This window comes from Anopheles gambiae, chromosome 2 (genome assembly GCF_943734735.2).
Source record: "Anopheles gambiae chromosome 2, idAnoGambNW_F1_1, whole genome shotgun sequence".
NCBI classification, from domain to species: Eukaryota; Metazoa; Arthropoda; class Insecta; order Diptera; family Culicidae; genus Anopheles; species Anopheles gambiae.
This window is the reverse complement of record NC_064601.1, coordinates 8,843,569-8,861,717: the sequence shown is the minus strand read 5'-3', so window position 1 is coordinate 8,861,717 and position 18,149 is coordinate 8,843,569. Positions and strand designations below refer to the sequence as shown.

Sequence of the window (18,149 nt, the reverse complement as noted above, 5' to 3'; positions counted from 1 at the left end):
ACCCACACTTGTCGGTACATTTTTTCAACATCACCGACCACTGCTATGGCTCTACGTCGCCATCTTAATAAAATATCCGTAGTGTCTTGCTGTATTGTTGGACCTACTTTTAATATATCATTGAGAGATCGACCATTTGACGTTTTGCACGATCCATCAAAAACTACACGACACTTTGTCGTGGTGCTATCTTGCTTGAAAACAGCGTGGTGCGGCATATAGTAACCGTCACTACTATTTTCATTTTCTCTGACACTCATGTGCCCCAAAGTGATATATTCCTGCATAAATGCTTCATATGCTTCCTTCACCTTCGGTTCCCTCTCAAATCTTCTCTCAAGTCCAATCAGCCGCCGTAAGGCTACTTCCTTGGACTCTCCCAATTCCCTCTCCGCCTTGAGTGGTAATCGCACCACGTATCTTCCATTCTCATCACGCCTTGTTGTTGCTTGAAAATGATCTTCGCATTCTCGTTCCTCAACGTTCCACAAATTCTGATCTTGAACTTCTTCGATATTAAAAAATGTGTTCATCAAAGAAGCTATGTCGTTTTCTCCCCCTTGACTAACAATTGTGCATGCCATTGATTGATTTAAATTATTATGCTTATATGCACCACTCACAATCCAACCTAATTCCGTTTCAAGTAGTGTTGGTAACTCATGATCAAGCTTTATCTTTTTTGCCTTTATCATTTCAACAAAGGTGTCTGCCCCTATCAACATATCTATTGAGCCCCTTTCATGGAATGTAGGGTCCGCTAATCGAACATCTTTTGGTAACTTCCAACCTCGTACGTCCATTGTTTCGGATGGTAAATCGGTAGCAATTTTTGGCAAAATTAAAAATTCTAAGCATGTTGTGTACTCAGTGGTGAGTGATCGAATGGTACCCACAACTGATCCTGCAACTCTCATAATAGCTCCACCCACACCAGCTATCTGTTCACTCACGCGGGCTCTCTTCAATCTGAGTTCTTGTGCCACTCTCTCCGTGATGAAATTTAATTGAGAGCCGTTATCGAGTAATGCTCTCACTTTGTATGGCTGATCGTTAACATCTAGAATTATAATTTGCGCGGTAGACAATATAACTGTTTTCTTCGAACAATTTGCTTGAGCCGTAGCAGTTAATCTTGACGTTGACGGAACCACTTCCACTTCAGATAATCTTCCTATCTTACACAGTTTCGAATGGTGCTTTCTTTTACACTGCTGGCACACATACGTCGATCTACACTCACGTGCTGAGTGTCCCTTTCGCAAGCAATTAAAACATAAGCCATGTTTTCTTACTATCTCCTCTCGATTTATCACTGACGCTCTTTCGAATCTCTCACACACATGCAACGGATGCTGTTCGTTGCACAGTGGACACTTGAGATACCCTTTAAATGTATTGTTCGTTTGCTGTACTGGTAATGCCACATTCCTACCATCTCTTCTCGCCTGCCTGCCGGTCACCATGATCGAATTAGCCGAATATTGATTGCAAATATTTTGCGCAGAGCTCTTTAAAATGTTCACTCGCTGTTCCAAAAATTCCACTAAATTTGTGAATTCATCTGTTTTGAAATCCACCGAGTACTGCTCCCACGCCACTAAAGTTTTACTGTCCAATTTGTAAAACAATAAACTTGTTAACGGAGTGTCCCACTTGTCGACAGGCTCGTTCAAACGTTCTAACCCTCTGACTAATCTATTTGCTTCGTTCACGATACGTGCCAATTCTTCCGTCGAGTCGGTTTTCATTTTTTCTAGAGAATAAAATGCCTTGAAATATTCCCTTTTTAACACCTTAGAATTATCATAACGTTTTAACAAAGCTTCCCATGTCACATAATAATTATCGGCCGTTATTTGCATGTGTTCAAATTGATGCGCAGCATCACCCTTAAGCGCCGATAATAAATATTGCAATTTTAACACTTCAGGCATTTCTGTCGAGTCATGCACCATAGACGAAAATCTGTCTTTGAACGTAAGCCATTTTGTTATTTCACCATCAAAGCTTGGAAGGTCAACCTTAGGAAGGCGCAGATGATTTTGAGTTCCTGCACTAATAGTTGTGTTAACCTGTGTAGTGTTCAACCCACTCGACGCCCCAGAATGGGAACTATTTTTTAATAAAAATGCCCTTACTTCGTGAGACCGTTTGTTAAATTCACGCCGATCTTTTTGCATGATATCGAACGCTTCCGAATCATCTACCGTTTCGTTGAATGCTTTACGTAATTCCGTGAACTCACTAACCAACTCTTCTAACTGTTCCAACCGACTAGGTATCTGATATGCATCGATGGTTGCATCAAAGGATTTCGTAAACTCTTCGAAATCTTGCAAAGTGTTCATAATTTCTACCCTCTTTAAATTGAACATTTTCACTCGTTTATCTGCTGCTGGCATTTTGCTCCCAATAATTGTTCTTTAGGCACTTCTTAACACAATTTTTAATAAAACGCACAGCAATGAGTTCCGTACCCCTGGAAGTTGTCGACACCTGAACTAATACGCGCGCAGCTTTGGGTGCCAAGTATGGCGCTACCACGCAAACAATGAGACCCCAAATTTTGAGTGATTCAGGCCGAGCCCGTCCGGCAAAATGAGTGTATTTTTTGAGTGATTTGAGTACCGTCCCCCGTTAGCAGTTACTCTTGGAGGAATGAGTTACACACTCGCGCGAGCCCTCCCCCTCCCCACCCGTAACGCACGGTGGTCTCTGCAGTTCTCAATGTGTTGTGTTCTTTCCAATCATGCTACCAACACATCCAAAGATATTTGTTTCTTTCGTTTCTCGTTTTCTTTCATGCATTGCCACGATCGCAAATACGCACTTATTCTAACAAGAAACACAAACACGGTCATTTTTTATTTCATTAAAAACTTTATTGAAACATAAATTACACTTTCACAACACATTTAGAATCCTTCATACTCACGTATGGCGTCATACTGTAAAGTACCGGGTCGAGCCAGACTGCGGGAAACTTGTCGACAATCTGCGTTGCCTCTGTTCAGCTAATTCTTACCTGTCGATGCACGCACTGCATGTGCGTCTGTACACACTGTTCACTTCACACTTTATCAAAACACACCGGCGCACGAGACTTATAACGAAATGTGCATCAACGCACAAACACTGCGCGCGGGACTTGGAACGAAACGCGCACAATCATCTCCGACAAAGCGTCGCGCTGTACTGGTGGTTTTGTACGCATAGGAGGGGGGACATACGGAGCGATGGTTCGATGCTGTAGTATAAGCGAGACAACACGATGTGACGAGCAGCTCCAAGTTGAGCTCGCTGAAAGAAGACACACACACATTCACAGACGGCTCGTCAAAGCACGGTATTTGTATTGGTGTTAGTGAAGCGCGCGTGTAAAACAGAATGCGAACTCTCATCGCAGCGCGTTTCTCCGTGCTTCCTCAAGCTCCCTCATACCCCTCGGCCTGAATCACTCAAAATTTGGGGTCTCATTGTTTGCGTGGAGGGGTATGAGGGAGCTTGAGGAAGCACGGAGAAACGCGCTGCGATGAGAGTTCGCATTCTGTTTTACACGCGCGCTTCACTAACACCAATACAAATACCGTGCTTTGACGAGCCGTCTGTGAATGTGTGTGTGTCTTCTTTCAGCGAGCTCAACTTGGAGCTGCTCGTCACATCGTGTTGTCTCGCTTATACTACAGCATCGAACCATCGCTCCGTATGTCCCCCCTCCTATGCGTACAAAACCACCAGTACAGCGCGACGCTTTGTCGGAGATGATTGTGCGCGTTTCGTTCCAAGTCCCGCGCGCAGTGTTTGTGCGTTGATGCACATTTCGTTATAAGTCTCGTGCGCCGGTGTGTTTTGATAAAGTGTGAAGTGAACAGTGTGTACAGACGCACATGCAGTGCGTGCATCGACAGGTAAGAATTAGCTGAACAGAGGCAACGCAGATTGTCGACAAGTTTCCCGCAGTCTGGCTCGACCCGGTACTTTACAGTATGACGCCATACGTGAGTATGAAGGATTCTAAATGTGTTGTGAAAGTGTAATTTATGTTTCAATAAAGTTTTTAATGAAATAAAAAATGACCGTGTTTGTGTTTCTTGTTAGAATAAGTGCGTATTTGCGATCGTGGCAATGCATGAAAGAAAACGAGAAACGAAAGAAACAAATATCTTTGGATGTGTTGGTAGCATGATTGGAAAGAACACAACACATTGAGAACTGCAGAGACCACCGTGCGTTACGGGTGGGGAGGGGGAGGGCTCGCGCGAGTGTGTAACTCATTCCTCCAAGAGTAACTGCTAACGGGGGACGGTACTCAAATCACTCAAAAAATACACTCATTTTGCCGGACGGGTCCCGTCCGGCAAAATGAGTGTATTTTTTGAGTGATTTGAGTACCGTCCCCCGCCCGTCCGGCAAAATGAGTGTATTTTTTGAGTTATTTGAGTGACGCTGTCGAAATACAGTGTCTCTTCGACCAATGAGTTACACCCTCGCGCGAGCCCTCCCCCTCCCCACCCGTAACGCACGGTGCGCTCTGCAGTTCTCAATGTGTTTGTGTTCTTTCGAGCCATGCTACCAACACATGTAAAGATAGTTGTTTCTTTCGTTTTTCGTTTTCTTTCATGCACTTATTCTAAAACTAAACACAAACACTGTCATTTTTTATTACATTAAACACTTTATTGAAACATAAAGTATACACTAAAGTACACATTTAGAATCCAATGACGTCATACCGGGTCGAGCCAGGCTGCGGGAAACTTGTCGACAATCTGCGTTGACTCTGTTCAGCAAATTCTTACCTGTGGATCCACGCACTGCATGTGCGTCTGTGCACACTGTTTATTCACTGCACACTTCACCAAAACACACCGGCGCACGAGACTTATAACGAAATGCGCATCAATGCACAAACACTGCGCGCGGGACTTTGAACAAAACACGCACAACCATCTCCGGCAAAGCGTCGCGCTGTACTGGTGGTTTTGCACGCGTAGGAGGGGGGGGCATACGGAGCGATGGTTCGATGCTGTAGTGTAAGCGAGACAACACGATGTGACGAGCAGCTCCAAGTTGAGCTCGCTGAAAGAAGACACACACACATTCACAGACGGCTCGTCAAAGCACGGTATTTGTATTGGTGTTAGTGAAGCGCGCGTGTAAAACAGAATGCGAACTCTCATCGCAGCGCGCTTCTCCGTGCTTCCTCAAGCTTCCTCATACCCCTCGGCCTGAATCACTCAAAATTTGGGGTCTCATTGTTTGCGTGGCGTTAGCAGTTACTCTTGGAGGAATGAGTTACACCCTCGCGCGAGCCCTCCCCCTCCCCACCCGTAACGCACGGTGCGCTCTGCAGCACGGTGTGTTTGTGTTCTTTCGAGCCATGCTACCAACACATCAAAAGCTTGTTGTTTTTCGCTTTCTTTCATGCACTTATTCTAAAAATAAACACAAACACGGTCATTTTTTATTACATTAAACACTTTATTAAAACATAAAGTACACACTAAAGTACACATTTAGAATTCTCCATACTCACGAATGGCGTCCCGTTCGGCAAAATGAGTGTATTTTTTGAGTGATTTGAGTACCGTCCCCCCCCGTCCGGCAAAATGAGTGTATTTTTTGAGTGATTTGAGTACCGTCCCCCGTTAGCAGTTACTCTTGGAGGAATGAGTTACACACTCGCGCGAGCCCTCCCCCTCCCCACCCGTAACGCACGGTGGTCTCTGCAGTTCTCAATGTGTTGTGTTCTTTCCAATCATGCTACCAACACATCCAAAGATATTTGTTTCTTTCGTTTCTCGTTTTCTTTCATGCATTGCCACGATCGCAAATACGCACTTATTCTAACAAGAAACACAAACACGGTCATTTTTTATTTCATTAAAAACTTTATTGAAACATAAATTACACTTTCACAACACATTTAGAATCCTTCATACTCACGTATGGCGTCATACTGTAAAGTACCGGGTCGAGCCAGACTGCGGGAAACTTGTCGACAATCTGCGTTGCCTCTGTTCAGCTAATTCTTACCTGTCGATGCACGCACTGCATGTGCGTCTGTACACACTGTTCACTTCACACTTTATCAAAACACACCGGCGCACGAGACTTATAACGAAATGTGCATCAACGCACAAACACTGCGCGCGGGACTTGGAACGAAACGCGCACAATCATCTCCGACAAAGCGTCGCGCTGTACTGGTGGTTTTGTACGCATAGGAGGGGGGACATACGGAGCGATGGTTCGATGCTGTAGTATAAGCGAGACAACACGATGTGACGAGCAGCTCCAAGTTGAGCTCGCTGAAAGAAGACACACACACATTCACAGACGGCTCGTCAAAGCACGGTATTTGTATTGGTGTTAGTGAAGCGCGCGTGTAAAACAGAATGCGAACTCTCATCGCAGCGCGTTTCTCCGTGCTTCCTCAAGCTCCCTCATACCCCTCGGCCTGAATCACTCAAAATTTGGGGTCTCATTGTTTGCGTGGCCGTTAGCAGTTACTCTTAGAGGAATGAGTTACACCCTCGCGCGAGCCCTCCCCCTTCCCACCCGGAACGCACGGTGCGCTCTACAGTTCTCAATGTGTTGTGTTCTTTCCAATCATGCTACCAACACATCCAAAGATATTTGTTTCTTTCGTTTCTCGTTTTCTTTCATGCATAGACACGATCGCAAACGCGCACTTATTCTAACAACAAACACAAACACGGTCATTTTTGGTTACATAAACACTTTATTGAAACATAAATTACACTTTCACAACACATTTAGAATCGTTCATACTCACGAATGGCGTCATACTGTAAAGTACCGGGTCGAGCCAGGCTGCGGGAAACTTGTCGACAATCTGCGTTGCCTCTGTTCAGTAAATTCTTACCTGTCGATGCACGCACTGCATGTGCGTCTGTACACACTGTTCACTTCACACTTTATCAAAACACACCGGCCCACGAGACTTATAACGAAATGCGCATCAACGCACAAACACTGCGCGCGGGACTTAGAACGAAACGCGCACAACCATCTCCGACAAAGCGTCGCGCTGTACTGGTGGTTTTGTACGCGTAGGAGGGGGGACATACGGATCGATGGTTCGATGCTGTAGTATAAACGAGACAACACGATGTGACGAGCAGCTCCAAGTTGAGCTCGTTGAAAGAAGACACACACACATTCACAGACGGCTCGTCAAATCACGGTATTTGTATTGGTGTTAGTGAAGCGCGCGTGTAAAACAGAATGCGAAATCTCATCGCAGCGCATTTCTCCGTGCTTCCTCAAGCTTCCTCATACCCCTCGGCCTGAATCACTCAAAATTTGGGGTCTCATTGTTTGCGTGGGTAGGATAGTCACTCACGCACACCCACTCCACTACTACGGTTGAACGACACTCACGCGTTCGAAAATGTTCTGCGCTGACACTAATTATCCACAAATATGTTATTAATGGAAAGTTCACGCACGCACTAAATTCAGCTATTCACCGTATTACAACTTCGCACCTTTCGTCGTCGCACAGTTCGTCTTTTGCTGTTTACCGACAGCCCACAGATACGCAGCTCCTTTCGTGGCTTCACGTCCTCTCTCTCTCACACACACAAACCAACGATGAGTGTCCGGCTCCTGCAGCAGTAGCAACAACACGAATGGAGTGGAGAACACACCGTTCTGCTAAGAAATCCAATATTTCTTTGCACTCCCACTTGGTGCTCGGTAACCAAATAGCATAAACCACAAAAAACTAGCAAAGAATATCCGTAATTCGGATCCGGCTCGAAGGACCAAATGAACGATAGCTCATAAACTACTGTGATATTTTTTAGTGGTTTCCAAAGGTATGTTGCCGAGTCGACTGTCTGATTGCTACTAATCCTTTTATATTTTCGTCATAACCCTGACAGTCCTGCTAACACTAATACTAACGTAATCCTATGTACCCTTTTCCTATAATCTTACAATCTATAAATTTGCAGCCATTTAGGCGCCAACAGATGGTTATTCCATTAGCGCAGCCTGCAGCAGCAGCAGGAGCACCAGCAGCCGCCCCAGGTCGGGGTCGGTCCAACCAAACCGGTCGAAAGGATTGTTTCTTCCTTCAACGAGAAGCCACAGTGAGACGCGCTTTAAAAATATTAAATTTCCTCCCCTACGCGGACGCCTCTTGCCCAGCGTCCTGCAGACTTCGTCTATGGAATTCTCCTCCGGGAGTTCGGGAGAAAGAGAGGAAGAAGTCTTGCTAAAGAAACCAACGGCATGCGACCGGAATGGTATGAATGCACCCCCGACACACACTGAATGAATGACGCTACATTAAGCCTGCAACGTGTTTTTGTCCGATGAAAGCCGTTCGCTGGTAAGTGTGCTTCTTTCAGTGATGTGATGCAGTGCGAAAGGATATCTGGAGATGCATCTTTTTGCGCCTTTGCGTATGTGGCGTTACGGCATGGTCCGAACAATAAATGCTTCAGATTAACACCATTCACCCAATGGCCTGGCTTTGTTCTGTCTACGCTGTCTGTCTTTCAACAGACACGTGGGTGGACGGTTTCCCAGCAGTACCTTGAACGCTTGGGGCAAAGATCACGTACCGCCAGCGACCAGGGCTGCCAACTGCTCCGATTCATTAGTGTGTGCCAAGGTGTTGAGGCACTGCTCGAAAATGAACTGCCCTTTTCCTTCTTCTGCCGCCTGTGCGGCGCATTACTCGATCCGCCTATTTCGCCTCCCAGCCGTTACGGGGCCGTTGTTTCTTAAGCGACCCGTTTACGCGGAATCCTTGGAGAAAGGTACCGCAAGCAGGAGTAGAAGAGGGAGGAAGTGGTGAAACGGATGCGTCCGTGTTAAAATAAATTGAGAGCAATTTACAACTATTTCAAACCGTCTTGTTTGATAGCGATACGTGTCTTACGGGGCAGAAGGGGACGCTTTCGGAAGGAAAAGCTCTGCCCTACCCAAACTCTCTCTCTCTCCTCTATTAAATAAAGGGTGTTTTTAGTGTAATTCAAATTACGCTGTGTGAGTCACGCAGCCAGTGGTGCTCCCATTTTCCCATCTGAATGTCGTCCCTCCAACGGCTTTATTGGGGTAGAATTAATTTCGGTGTTTTTATGAAGTGAGCCGGAAATGTACCATCCATTATGCTTGTTACACAGTTTTGTCCTTTTTGTTTGTTATTTAACCTTTATTTTTTATTTGTCGTACGGGGTACAGGAAAGCCGTTTCTGCCTACGTCTTTTTTGATTTATTGCTTTGTTTCACCTTCCTGCTTGGAATGTTCTTCCGTTCCCTTGTTTATCAATTTCATTTTTATGTTTTTATTACATTTTGTGTTGTTTTCTTTTTCTTTTCCTTTCTTTTCATTTGCCCCCTGCACGCTCGCCTCCGCTACAGAGATCAGCCTCCCGGAGCTGGTCACCCGGTCACTCTCCAACCTCGAGCTGCCCAGCTGCCGCCTGCCCTGTCCCAACCTTATACCACGCCCGGCCGAGGTACCGACCACACCGGAGCACAAATCGGCCGCCAGCTCCAGCTGCTCGCTGTCCACGCTCGAAACGCAAACGGCGACCGCCGGGGCATCGGTCCAGTCGTTGCCCATCGCGATCGCCACCGGCGCAACCAGCAGCACCGTCTCGCTGACGTACGAAGATGAGCTGTCCCCCGGTGGCTCGGCACGCAGAAAAACCAAACCAAACTCTCCGCTCGGGTCCCTGCTGGCTGCGGTCACCTCGCCCGTGCTGAGCCGCATCTCGAGCGCCAGCTCGCCGAACCTGTCCAGCAACGGTTCCACCTTATCGTCCCCGTCCGGCAGCCGGATGGAGTATCTACTGCCCCACCAGCAGCATCCGCCCGGTGCAGGGGTGCAGGGTGCGGGACCCATTCCCTCCCAGCAGAAGCACCAGCAGCACCAGCAGCAGCAGCAATCGGTACTGCTGCCCAAGCACGGTACCGCACGGCAACATTCGCCCAAGATTGTGAAGAAAACGCGCCACCTATCCACCAGCTCGGCCGACGAGCCGGACGCGTGCGACAGGAAGGCGCCTGGTGGCGGCGGCGGCGGCGGCGGCAAACTGTCCTCGAGCCGTCACGTGGAGGCGGAAAGAAATGCGCGCAACGCACAGCATTTGCTGCTGCGCGCGAACCGGCTCACCGTGAGCGATAATCATAATTTAAGCAACAGCGGAAGTGGCAACACGGCCGGTACCATCATCACACCCGCCACGACCAACTCGGTCGATGTGCTGGCGGTTCACAATGCGAAAAGCGTTTCCCCGCTACCATCGTACACGCAGCAGCAGCAGCAGCAGCAGCAGTCAGCAGCAGCACCACCGTCCTACTGGAAGCAGAAGAAGCTCCCGACCAAGAAGCAGCACAAGCAGCTGCAGGCGCAACTAGACAAGCTGACCCAAATTAACATCCATCTGCATGGTAGGGACGGTCTCCATTACGATTGCGCTTATGTAGGCTTTGGTAGGCGGGTGGGTAGGCCTTGCGAGAAGGAAGAAAATTCATAGTTTGCGTGCGACCGATTTGCTTTCATAATTAAGCTCAATTTGTACAGGATGCTTATCACACACAACACACCACACCACACCACCCACTGTAGTGTCGTGTTTGTTCGCTAACGCCGTCCACTGTTTGTTGTCATAATTACGACGCCACCCCGTGGGCCACACGTGCTAACGGAGCATTAGCTGCTGTCTATTTGACATTGTTTATTATCGTGGAGTGGTTTTTTGTGGGAATATTATTACTGTTTGTTTGTATAAACCCTTCGAATGTAGTTGCTCGAAACCCCCATCCAAAGGACTTTCAAGGGGAAAAACGATCTAATTGATTAAACAAACAAATCTACTGTAAGGAAAACACTTTCTAATCGATCGATTGCACCGATCGCTCAACTGCGACATTGTCAGTTCGTCATAAATCGCGACTCAATTAAGCAAGAGCGGCGCACTTTGCTCGCCTCGCGGACGCCCCATTGCGGACGTGATAAATGCGCATTTCAATCGCGGTGTATATTCATTCATTAAATCGCGCACACGTACTAGGGGATGATGTGTGGGGGGGGGGGGGGGACCGGAACCCTGATTGCACGCGCCATCGACCGTATCAATATGCTGTTAGAGGTTCATCATTTATGCATGCGCAATTATCGCGATTGCCTCGGTGTGGCTGGGATTGCATCAGGACGACGACATCCGTCACCGTAGCGAGAAGCGCGGAATTTCGGGACCTCCGGCTGCATAAATCATTAGGCACCGTTGTGGAGTGGCCGTCCAATTGCACCCACCCCGAAAACACATTCACACACACATACAAATACCGTTTGGTGTTGCTGAGGATCCGCTTTGCAGTTCGCAACACACGTAACGAAACAGGACAGCTGTCATTTTCGATCCAGCCAGGAATGTGTCCGCGAATGATCCGAGCGGCCTTCCCGCACACATATAAATAGTGGGTTTCAAAATACGCCAAAGCAACCATGGCACCGATTGCAATAGGACATCGTTTGGGTAGAAAAACAACACACTTGAAGTGTGGTACGCTCTGATTTGTGGGATGCTTGCCGCATGCCCAATCAATTATTCCCGCGGTGTTGCGGTAAACCGCGCGAGGTATGCTGAGTAGTGATTGTAAAGTGTGTAGTGAATGGAATTGCGACTACAAAGGTTAGCGAGGAGAGTGTGTGTCCTTTCTGTGTGCGTTAAAATTACATAAACAATTAAATCAAATGGTTTGGGTGTAAAATCTACATTCGATACGTATTGTAACGCTAGGAAAGGAGCTTTGTTATGCGGGTTCATTATCCGGAACGATAATTATGCATGAGCAAATGTGGGCGCCCGAATATATGCATTGTAAATCGGTTCGCGTGTTTATGTCGGTTGAAACGATCGAAACGACCATGGCCACACCATTAGCAGAGCAGGGAATTCTAACCCAAAAAAAAGCATTTTCTAATGTAAAACACTCTTTTCTATCCCGCAGCACTCTTCTCCGCCGTCGAACATGGCCACCTGGAAAAGGCACGCACCATCCTGGAAAGCACGGACGTGGACGTGAACAGTCTCAACAGCGACGGACTCACGCCGCTGGACGTGGCCGTGCTCAGCAACAATCGTTCGATGACGAAAATGTTGCTGCAGCAGGGTGCCATCGAAAATGCACACTCGGGTAGGTTTGCGCACTGCAATTTAGCTTTTTCTATTTGCTGTTACGCTAGTTTAACCTTCCCACAACAACCTCGCTGCTCATAAATTCCCCCCTGAGATGGCTTGACTTTTAATTATTTCTTTTATAATTAAAAACTACTGTACACACTGTACTTCCACCGACATTGGCCGTGCATCCAGGTTGAGCCTGTCACACCTTGCCATCATGACCGTAACTACTTACGGTTAAAGACGCAATACCACCACCCACACACACACACTGACTAAAAATAGCTAATCCATCTCTCGGGGCGGCGTGCCAAAGACACATGTTGCTGCTGCTGCTGCTCCGGATGGAGACCTAAAACGAGCGCACAAAAAGACAAATGATCTTGCTCTTTCTTTTTTCGTCGACTGTTTTGACCTGATGTCACCACCCCCCCGGGTTAAACGATAACTACCCCTCCCCATCTTCATGGTCTAACTAACGAAATCACCTTGTCTCTTCCAATTAGTGCACGCGGCCAACAGCAACATGGGACTGCATCTGAACAATCTGCTCTGCGATGCCGAAGCGACCGTGCACGAGCTCGGGAACTTTGACGGCAGCCAGGCGGGCGGACTGGCCGGCAGCGAGCGGACCGGCACCGGGACCAATGCAGGCAAAACCACCTTCTCCAACATCATCGGTAAGTGATGCGGAGGGAGGAGAATGAAGATAATCTCTGGTTGCTTACTCGGTGGAAGAAGAAACGAGAAAGATTTGTCCGGGGGTGAAAGTGTTTGATGTTCATTACGAGGTTCATTGTGCTCAGATTGACCTGCCTTCCCTCCCGAAATGGTGGCTGCTCTTTCATGTTGATAAGATTATGGCAGTATAATGCGGCACGATTGTCCTTTTCGGTAGTGGTAACCTGATAACAATTAAGGCGCGTAAAGTGAACAACTGTTGGGAGGCGCCACCGCAAAACCGCGGAGGTTAAGGCTGGGTAAGGTTAAAGTTTGTTTTGCAGCAAGCGTTTTAAGCGCCTTTTAAGCGGCCCATTTTGCGTGAGTCTTTCGCCTAGCCGAACGTGTCTTTGAAGATGAGGCTGAAAGGCTGTGTTGGTTTTGGGCATCGGCAACAACAACCACTCTTCGGCTCTTTGATATTAAATACCGTGTTACCGTGCCACGTGTTTATTGCAAGCCTACGCCTTTTGTACCGTACCTCAGTGTAAGGACACATCCTTCATACACACACACGTTCGCTACAATCTGTCGCACGGTAAGCTTCCCCGGCAAGCTTATTCGTCCGATTCTGACTCGCTTCGATTTTTCCGCTCTTCCTCAATGCAGCGCCTTAAACGATCCACCTCGAGCCGCAGACTCGCCTCGTCTGGATCGAGCCGGCTGGCGGCTATCATCTCCTCGTACCCTTGCTGTAGAAAGCCCAGCTTTACAAGGGCAGCCGCTCGCCGTGCCAGACACGCTACCCGGGCCCTCCGGTTCGCCTCGACCGGTGGTTGCAAAAGTTCCAGCGCCGTCGAACAATCTTCAGCCTATAAGAAAGGGAAGAAGAAGAAAGAAAAATCCGTCTTTTTATCCGAAAAGTTTATCCTCATTCCCTCGACCTCGGAGAGCGAGCTCTCGCCTGTATTGGGAGGTCCTCCGACAGGGACACGTACACAGCGTTGGTAGTTCTCGAGCGCCAAGTGTGCAGCGGACCGGTTCAGGAACAGTGCATAGTAATCCTTCGTAAGCCGTATGCCGGCACTGTACGCCGAGATGGCAGCCAGAAAGTTTCGCTGCTGGAAAAAGGTATCGCCGCGCTGCTTCAGCCACTCGGGATTTCGCTCGTCCGGGCGTAGATCGTCGTCGGCGAAGCCCACCGCACGGCGGGCGGCAGCCTGCTTGAGTGTCCACTCCTGTTCCGCCTGCTCCATCGATTCGCGCTTCGGCGTAACGAACGTTCGCTCGCTGAACGTTACCTCGAGCGTACCGGAGCGCCGAATTGCCGGTGGCGAAGAAGGACGGGGGAGTTCCTGCTGCTGGTCGCTGTGCTGTGTCCCGGTTGCCCCAGCCCCCTTAGGTGGAGTGGGTTGAATGTTGGACAAACTTTTGCCCGCGTTCGGTGCAGAAGCTTTAGCCGGATCGGGACGGTACTGCTTTACCATCGCGAGCTCCATCCGCTTCAGCTCCCGCTGCTTCGACTCTTCCAGCAGATTATCGATGGCCGAACGGTCGGCTCGTTCCCGCTCGATCTGCCGATGGATTTCGTCTTTTTTCTTGCGATCCTTCTCGATGGCCCGCTGCTTCGACTGCTGCTCCAAACGCTTCCGGTGCTGCTCCTCGTACTGCTGCTTCAGCGTGGCTCTTTCCGCCCGCGGTACATCCAGCTCGACCGTATCCCAGCACACGGTCGGGTCCTGCTTGACCAGCTCGAACACCACCTCGTTCTCGAGGATGCTGCAATGGCTCGCGTCCGCGTCGATCGGGTGGGCCAGAAACAATTCCCAGTAGTGGGGTGGGTGGGAAATTTTCAGAAACTGCTCCATCGTGAAGATGTCATCCGGCTGAAATCGATTCGCCGGAAATGGCACGCGCAGAACAATGCTCACTACTGATTGGCTGGATGTGCCGGTGCTGGGGAAACTTCGCTGCTGCCAGGTGTAATTTTTAGGTATCAGTGGCATTATTGGGATGGGAATTTGTGTTTGCTTGGCGGAGAAGCAGAAATGTACCCGCGACTGTTGCCTAACAAGGACTACACGTTGACGGCACAATCAACAATGCGCTGGGCATGGCGTTGCTAAGGTAACATGACGAAGAGTATCGCCGTCGTTGTAGCGACTAGTGGCGACATCTCTGTTTTTGAAAATGGAACTAAAAATTTGAATTTGTGTTGGGTAGATTAACATCTGCTGTGTGTAGTTCCATAGAATTCTTCTGTGAAAAAGTCTTAACCAGGTACTGGTATAGAACAAAATGTGGCCTTCTAACCTAACAAATAAACTTAACAACACATTTCACTTCAAGTTCGTGTATTTACCGCCCCAAATCAACCAAACTACAGTATCCAGCGCAGGGCCTGGGGAGTTTCAACTTGTACCACCTCAAATTAACACAGAGCTGCTGCCCTTTATGCGCCACACACCCGTCCGTATTGAAGCCGGAAGAAAGGGATTTTAGTTGCTTTGGTGCTAAAGACTTTTTCCTCCGCACACAACAAACACTGGACAGAGCGGTAGCCACCACCACCACCAACCTTTGGTTTGGTGTTCGTTTTTTAAGGGTAGGCTTCTCTTTTTGTTATAGCATTTACAAACTTTGCTAACTTTGACTACTGCTCAAAAGAACTGAGTGTAACGAGTGAACAACGACCTCCACGCCATCCCTTTGCCGTAGACACTCAGTGCCAAATGTAATGAACGAAATAAGTTGTACCATTTCCCCTCCTACAGAACAGGGACACCACCAAGGGCCCAACGTTCCTTTCGCAGCGGGATGAACCAGTGGCCAGTGGTGTAGTTTTTGGGAGTAGAGTAGTGAAACTTTGCAATTGCAATTCAACGTTGCTGGAGGGTTTACATTTAAAGTTAAACCGAGTCCCCGAGACCCTTCTTCTGTTTGGAAGTTTTATGGCGAAAGCCAACCTGGTTTGGTGTCCTTCCTTTGCCGGTACGGCAACCACGAAGCGTTGGGCTGACTTTTTGGAGTGCTGTTTTAATTTGGTAGGTTATAATGCTCTTTTGTTGTTTGGAAGATTGAGTTGAAAGTTTCATAAATTGTTGTATCCTCACCTTGCTGCTTCCCTATGGCAAGGGGGTTTGTTGTACTCGGAACACGGCATGTACTCGTGGTAGTACTTGTGTGGTCTTGTGTTGTACTACAACAGTTTACTTTTTTTCCGTAACTTCCAACCTACATCACTTCCCTGTGGACATTGTCACGTTGAATGATGATTCCTTTCTTTGAGGTGGAAGGACAACCAAAGATGATAAGCAATGATGCGTAATTGGTCATGTGCGAGAGCACTTGACATTCGATCGGAGGACTATGATGTGATGAATTTATGCGATAGTGTCACACATAAAAACGGAAAGGGAGAACATGAGCGTAGTACTAATTTAATGAACTGCTTGCTTGTCACTCTCGCCGTGATCGTGCGTACACGTGTGGGGCTGTGTGTGGAGCTTAAGGTCCTAGCGCAACCAGACTGTTTCCAGGAATGCGTTCTAGGAATGTTCACATAAAAAAAGGCTGGAACCGATACAAAACAACGAACCAATTAGTTTTATGCATTTGCGTTAAGTATAAACTATTAAACCTTCTTAAAATGAGGAAAGGAAGTGGTACACACACAGATCTTATACAACATCACTCGTTCAACTGTGCAATAAAGGCACCGCCTCAAAAGCAATCCAGACGATTCGAACTAGCCATAAAAAATCAATAAAAACCCACCTCTGTGTAGCGCTGTCCCATTAAGATAGGTCGTGATTTTATTCCCCCTTCTCCCACTCCTTCCCTGTACAACCCCCTCTCTCAGCGCGGCATTTCCAATCGGAATGGTTTACACAACGAAAGCTGCTGCTCGCGCGGGGGGATTTTATTGCATAAAATATGCATCAAGCATATCAATCCTCGCCCTCTCGGGTGTGCTGGCTCTCGTGTTCGAAGTGTCTATGCCGAAGCCTTGGCCCATCCTACCTAACCACACAGAAACCTCCCGCACGGATTTCTCTTGTTCCGTTTTAAAGCGTGGCAATAATCACATTACACCAGTGAAGTGAGTGGGAAATCTATTTCCCTAGCGAGCGCGCACACACACAACATACACACACTCACACAATCTTCGTTTTTCTAGATGCAGATGGTGTAATTCAATGCTGTTTTTCCTCTGGGTCGGCAGCGGGGTGTAGCAGTAGGGTCAGATTTCGAAATCGGGCTGCATAAAAAAAACACCGGCTGCTGCGATTAGAAAATTCGCTCTGCGTCGGTGGAAATTGTGGAATCTTCTTGGCAAATCGTCAAGGGATAAGCAGGAGGGGCGGGGTGGACTTCATACCGTGCGAAGCAGTTCACAAAAGCGGCATTGTCGGCAGCTGTACACCATCCATCCGATACGACGTGGCAATCTTTTATCCACATCTCAAACAGTAGCTCTACTTTGCGCAAAACGTTTTCCTCCTTCGCACTCGATAATGCACTTTTGTTAGTCATATTTCGAATTCATTCCTTTGATGGGAACATCTAGGCGGTGTTTTGTTACAAATTCTCTTTATTGCAATGTTGAAAAGGTCACGGTGAAATGCTTTGCAAAAAAAAGGTTATCTCAAAAAGTCAATATGCTAACCATCATCATGCTCCTCTCTCCCCTCTACAGGTAGCAGCGGCCCCTCGGTGACGAGCTGCACCGGAAGCGAAATCGACAAGCAGGTGGGACTGTGGGAGCGCCGCGTCAAGGGTCTGCGGCGGATGATACTCGGCTGGGAGCAAACGAAACCGCCCGATGTGCCGAACCGGATCGACATCGACGTGACCGGGTGCAGTGCGGTCAGCTTGCGGTTGTACGAACCGCTCGAAGGTGCCATAACTACCAAATTCAAAGGTGCGCATTGTATACACCGATAAGCGCAGGACCACATAAAACACTTACACCTGTTCCCTTACACTCTCGTTCCCACAGTGCAATGGTCATCCCGGTCGGACTTTAGCAACGTGGTGGGCGAGCGCGAAATCAGCGAATGGTGCAGCTTCCACGGGTGCATGGGTGCGGTCTGCAATCTGAACGAGCTGATCCAGGGCCGGCGCTACTTCTTCCGCGCCTGTGCCGGCAACGTCAAGGGCTGGGGACCGTACAAACTATCCGTCCCGAACTGTGTCGTACCGTCGAGTAAGTAGGCAACGCGAAACCCGCAAACTGGGAAAACTGAGCGTTTAGAGCGAATGATTTAAACGCGAAAGCTTTTTGTAGGCGCTCTCGTACTGTTGGGCAAA

At 48.2% G+C, this 18,149-nt stretch overlaps 2 protein-coding genes across 10 annotated transcripts in view; one reads left to right on the top strand and one right to left on the bottom strand.

Moving 5' to 3' along the window:
* LOC1281447 (ankyrin-repeat and fibronectin type III domain-containing 1) overlaps positions 1-18,149 on the top strand; it is a 108,138-nt gene that overhangs the window by 82,415 nt on the left and 7,574 nt on the right. For 7 of the 9 annotated variants that reach the window (XM_061647909.1, XM_061647910.1, XM_061647911.1 and 4 more), the window contains 5 exons: positions 9,406-10,440; positions 12,004-12,189; positions 12,683-12,856; positions 17,536-17,760; positions 17,839-18,045. In XM_061647909.1, coding sequence (XP_061503893.1) covers positions 9,406-10,440; positions 12,004-12,189; positions 12,683-12,856; positions 17,536-17,760; positions 17,839-18,045 — 1,827 coding nt within the window. Of the gene's footprint in view, positions 1-7,129; positions 7,214-9,405; positions 10,441-12,003; positions 12,190-12,682; positions 12,857-17,535; positions 17,761-17,838; positions 18,046-18,149 lie in introns of those variants that run through there. The other 2 variants (XM_061647915.1, XM_061647913.1) reach the window with 2 other exon arrangements.
* LOC4577322 (dynein axonemal assembly factor 4) lies at positions 12,883-15,069 on the bottom strand. The gene is made up of 2 exons (XM_001238467.2): positions 13,835-15,069; positions 12,883-13,708 (listed from the first exon to the last, which is right to left on the bottom strand). Exons 1-2 carry the CDS (start codon positions 14,840-14,842, stop codon positions 13,454-13,456), a joined length of 1,263 nt encoding a protein of 420 aa, XP_001238468.2. The 5' UTR covers positions 14,843-15,069; the 3' UTR covers positions 12,883-13,453.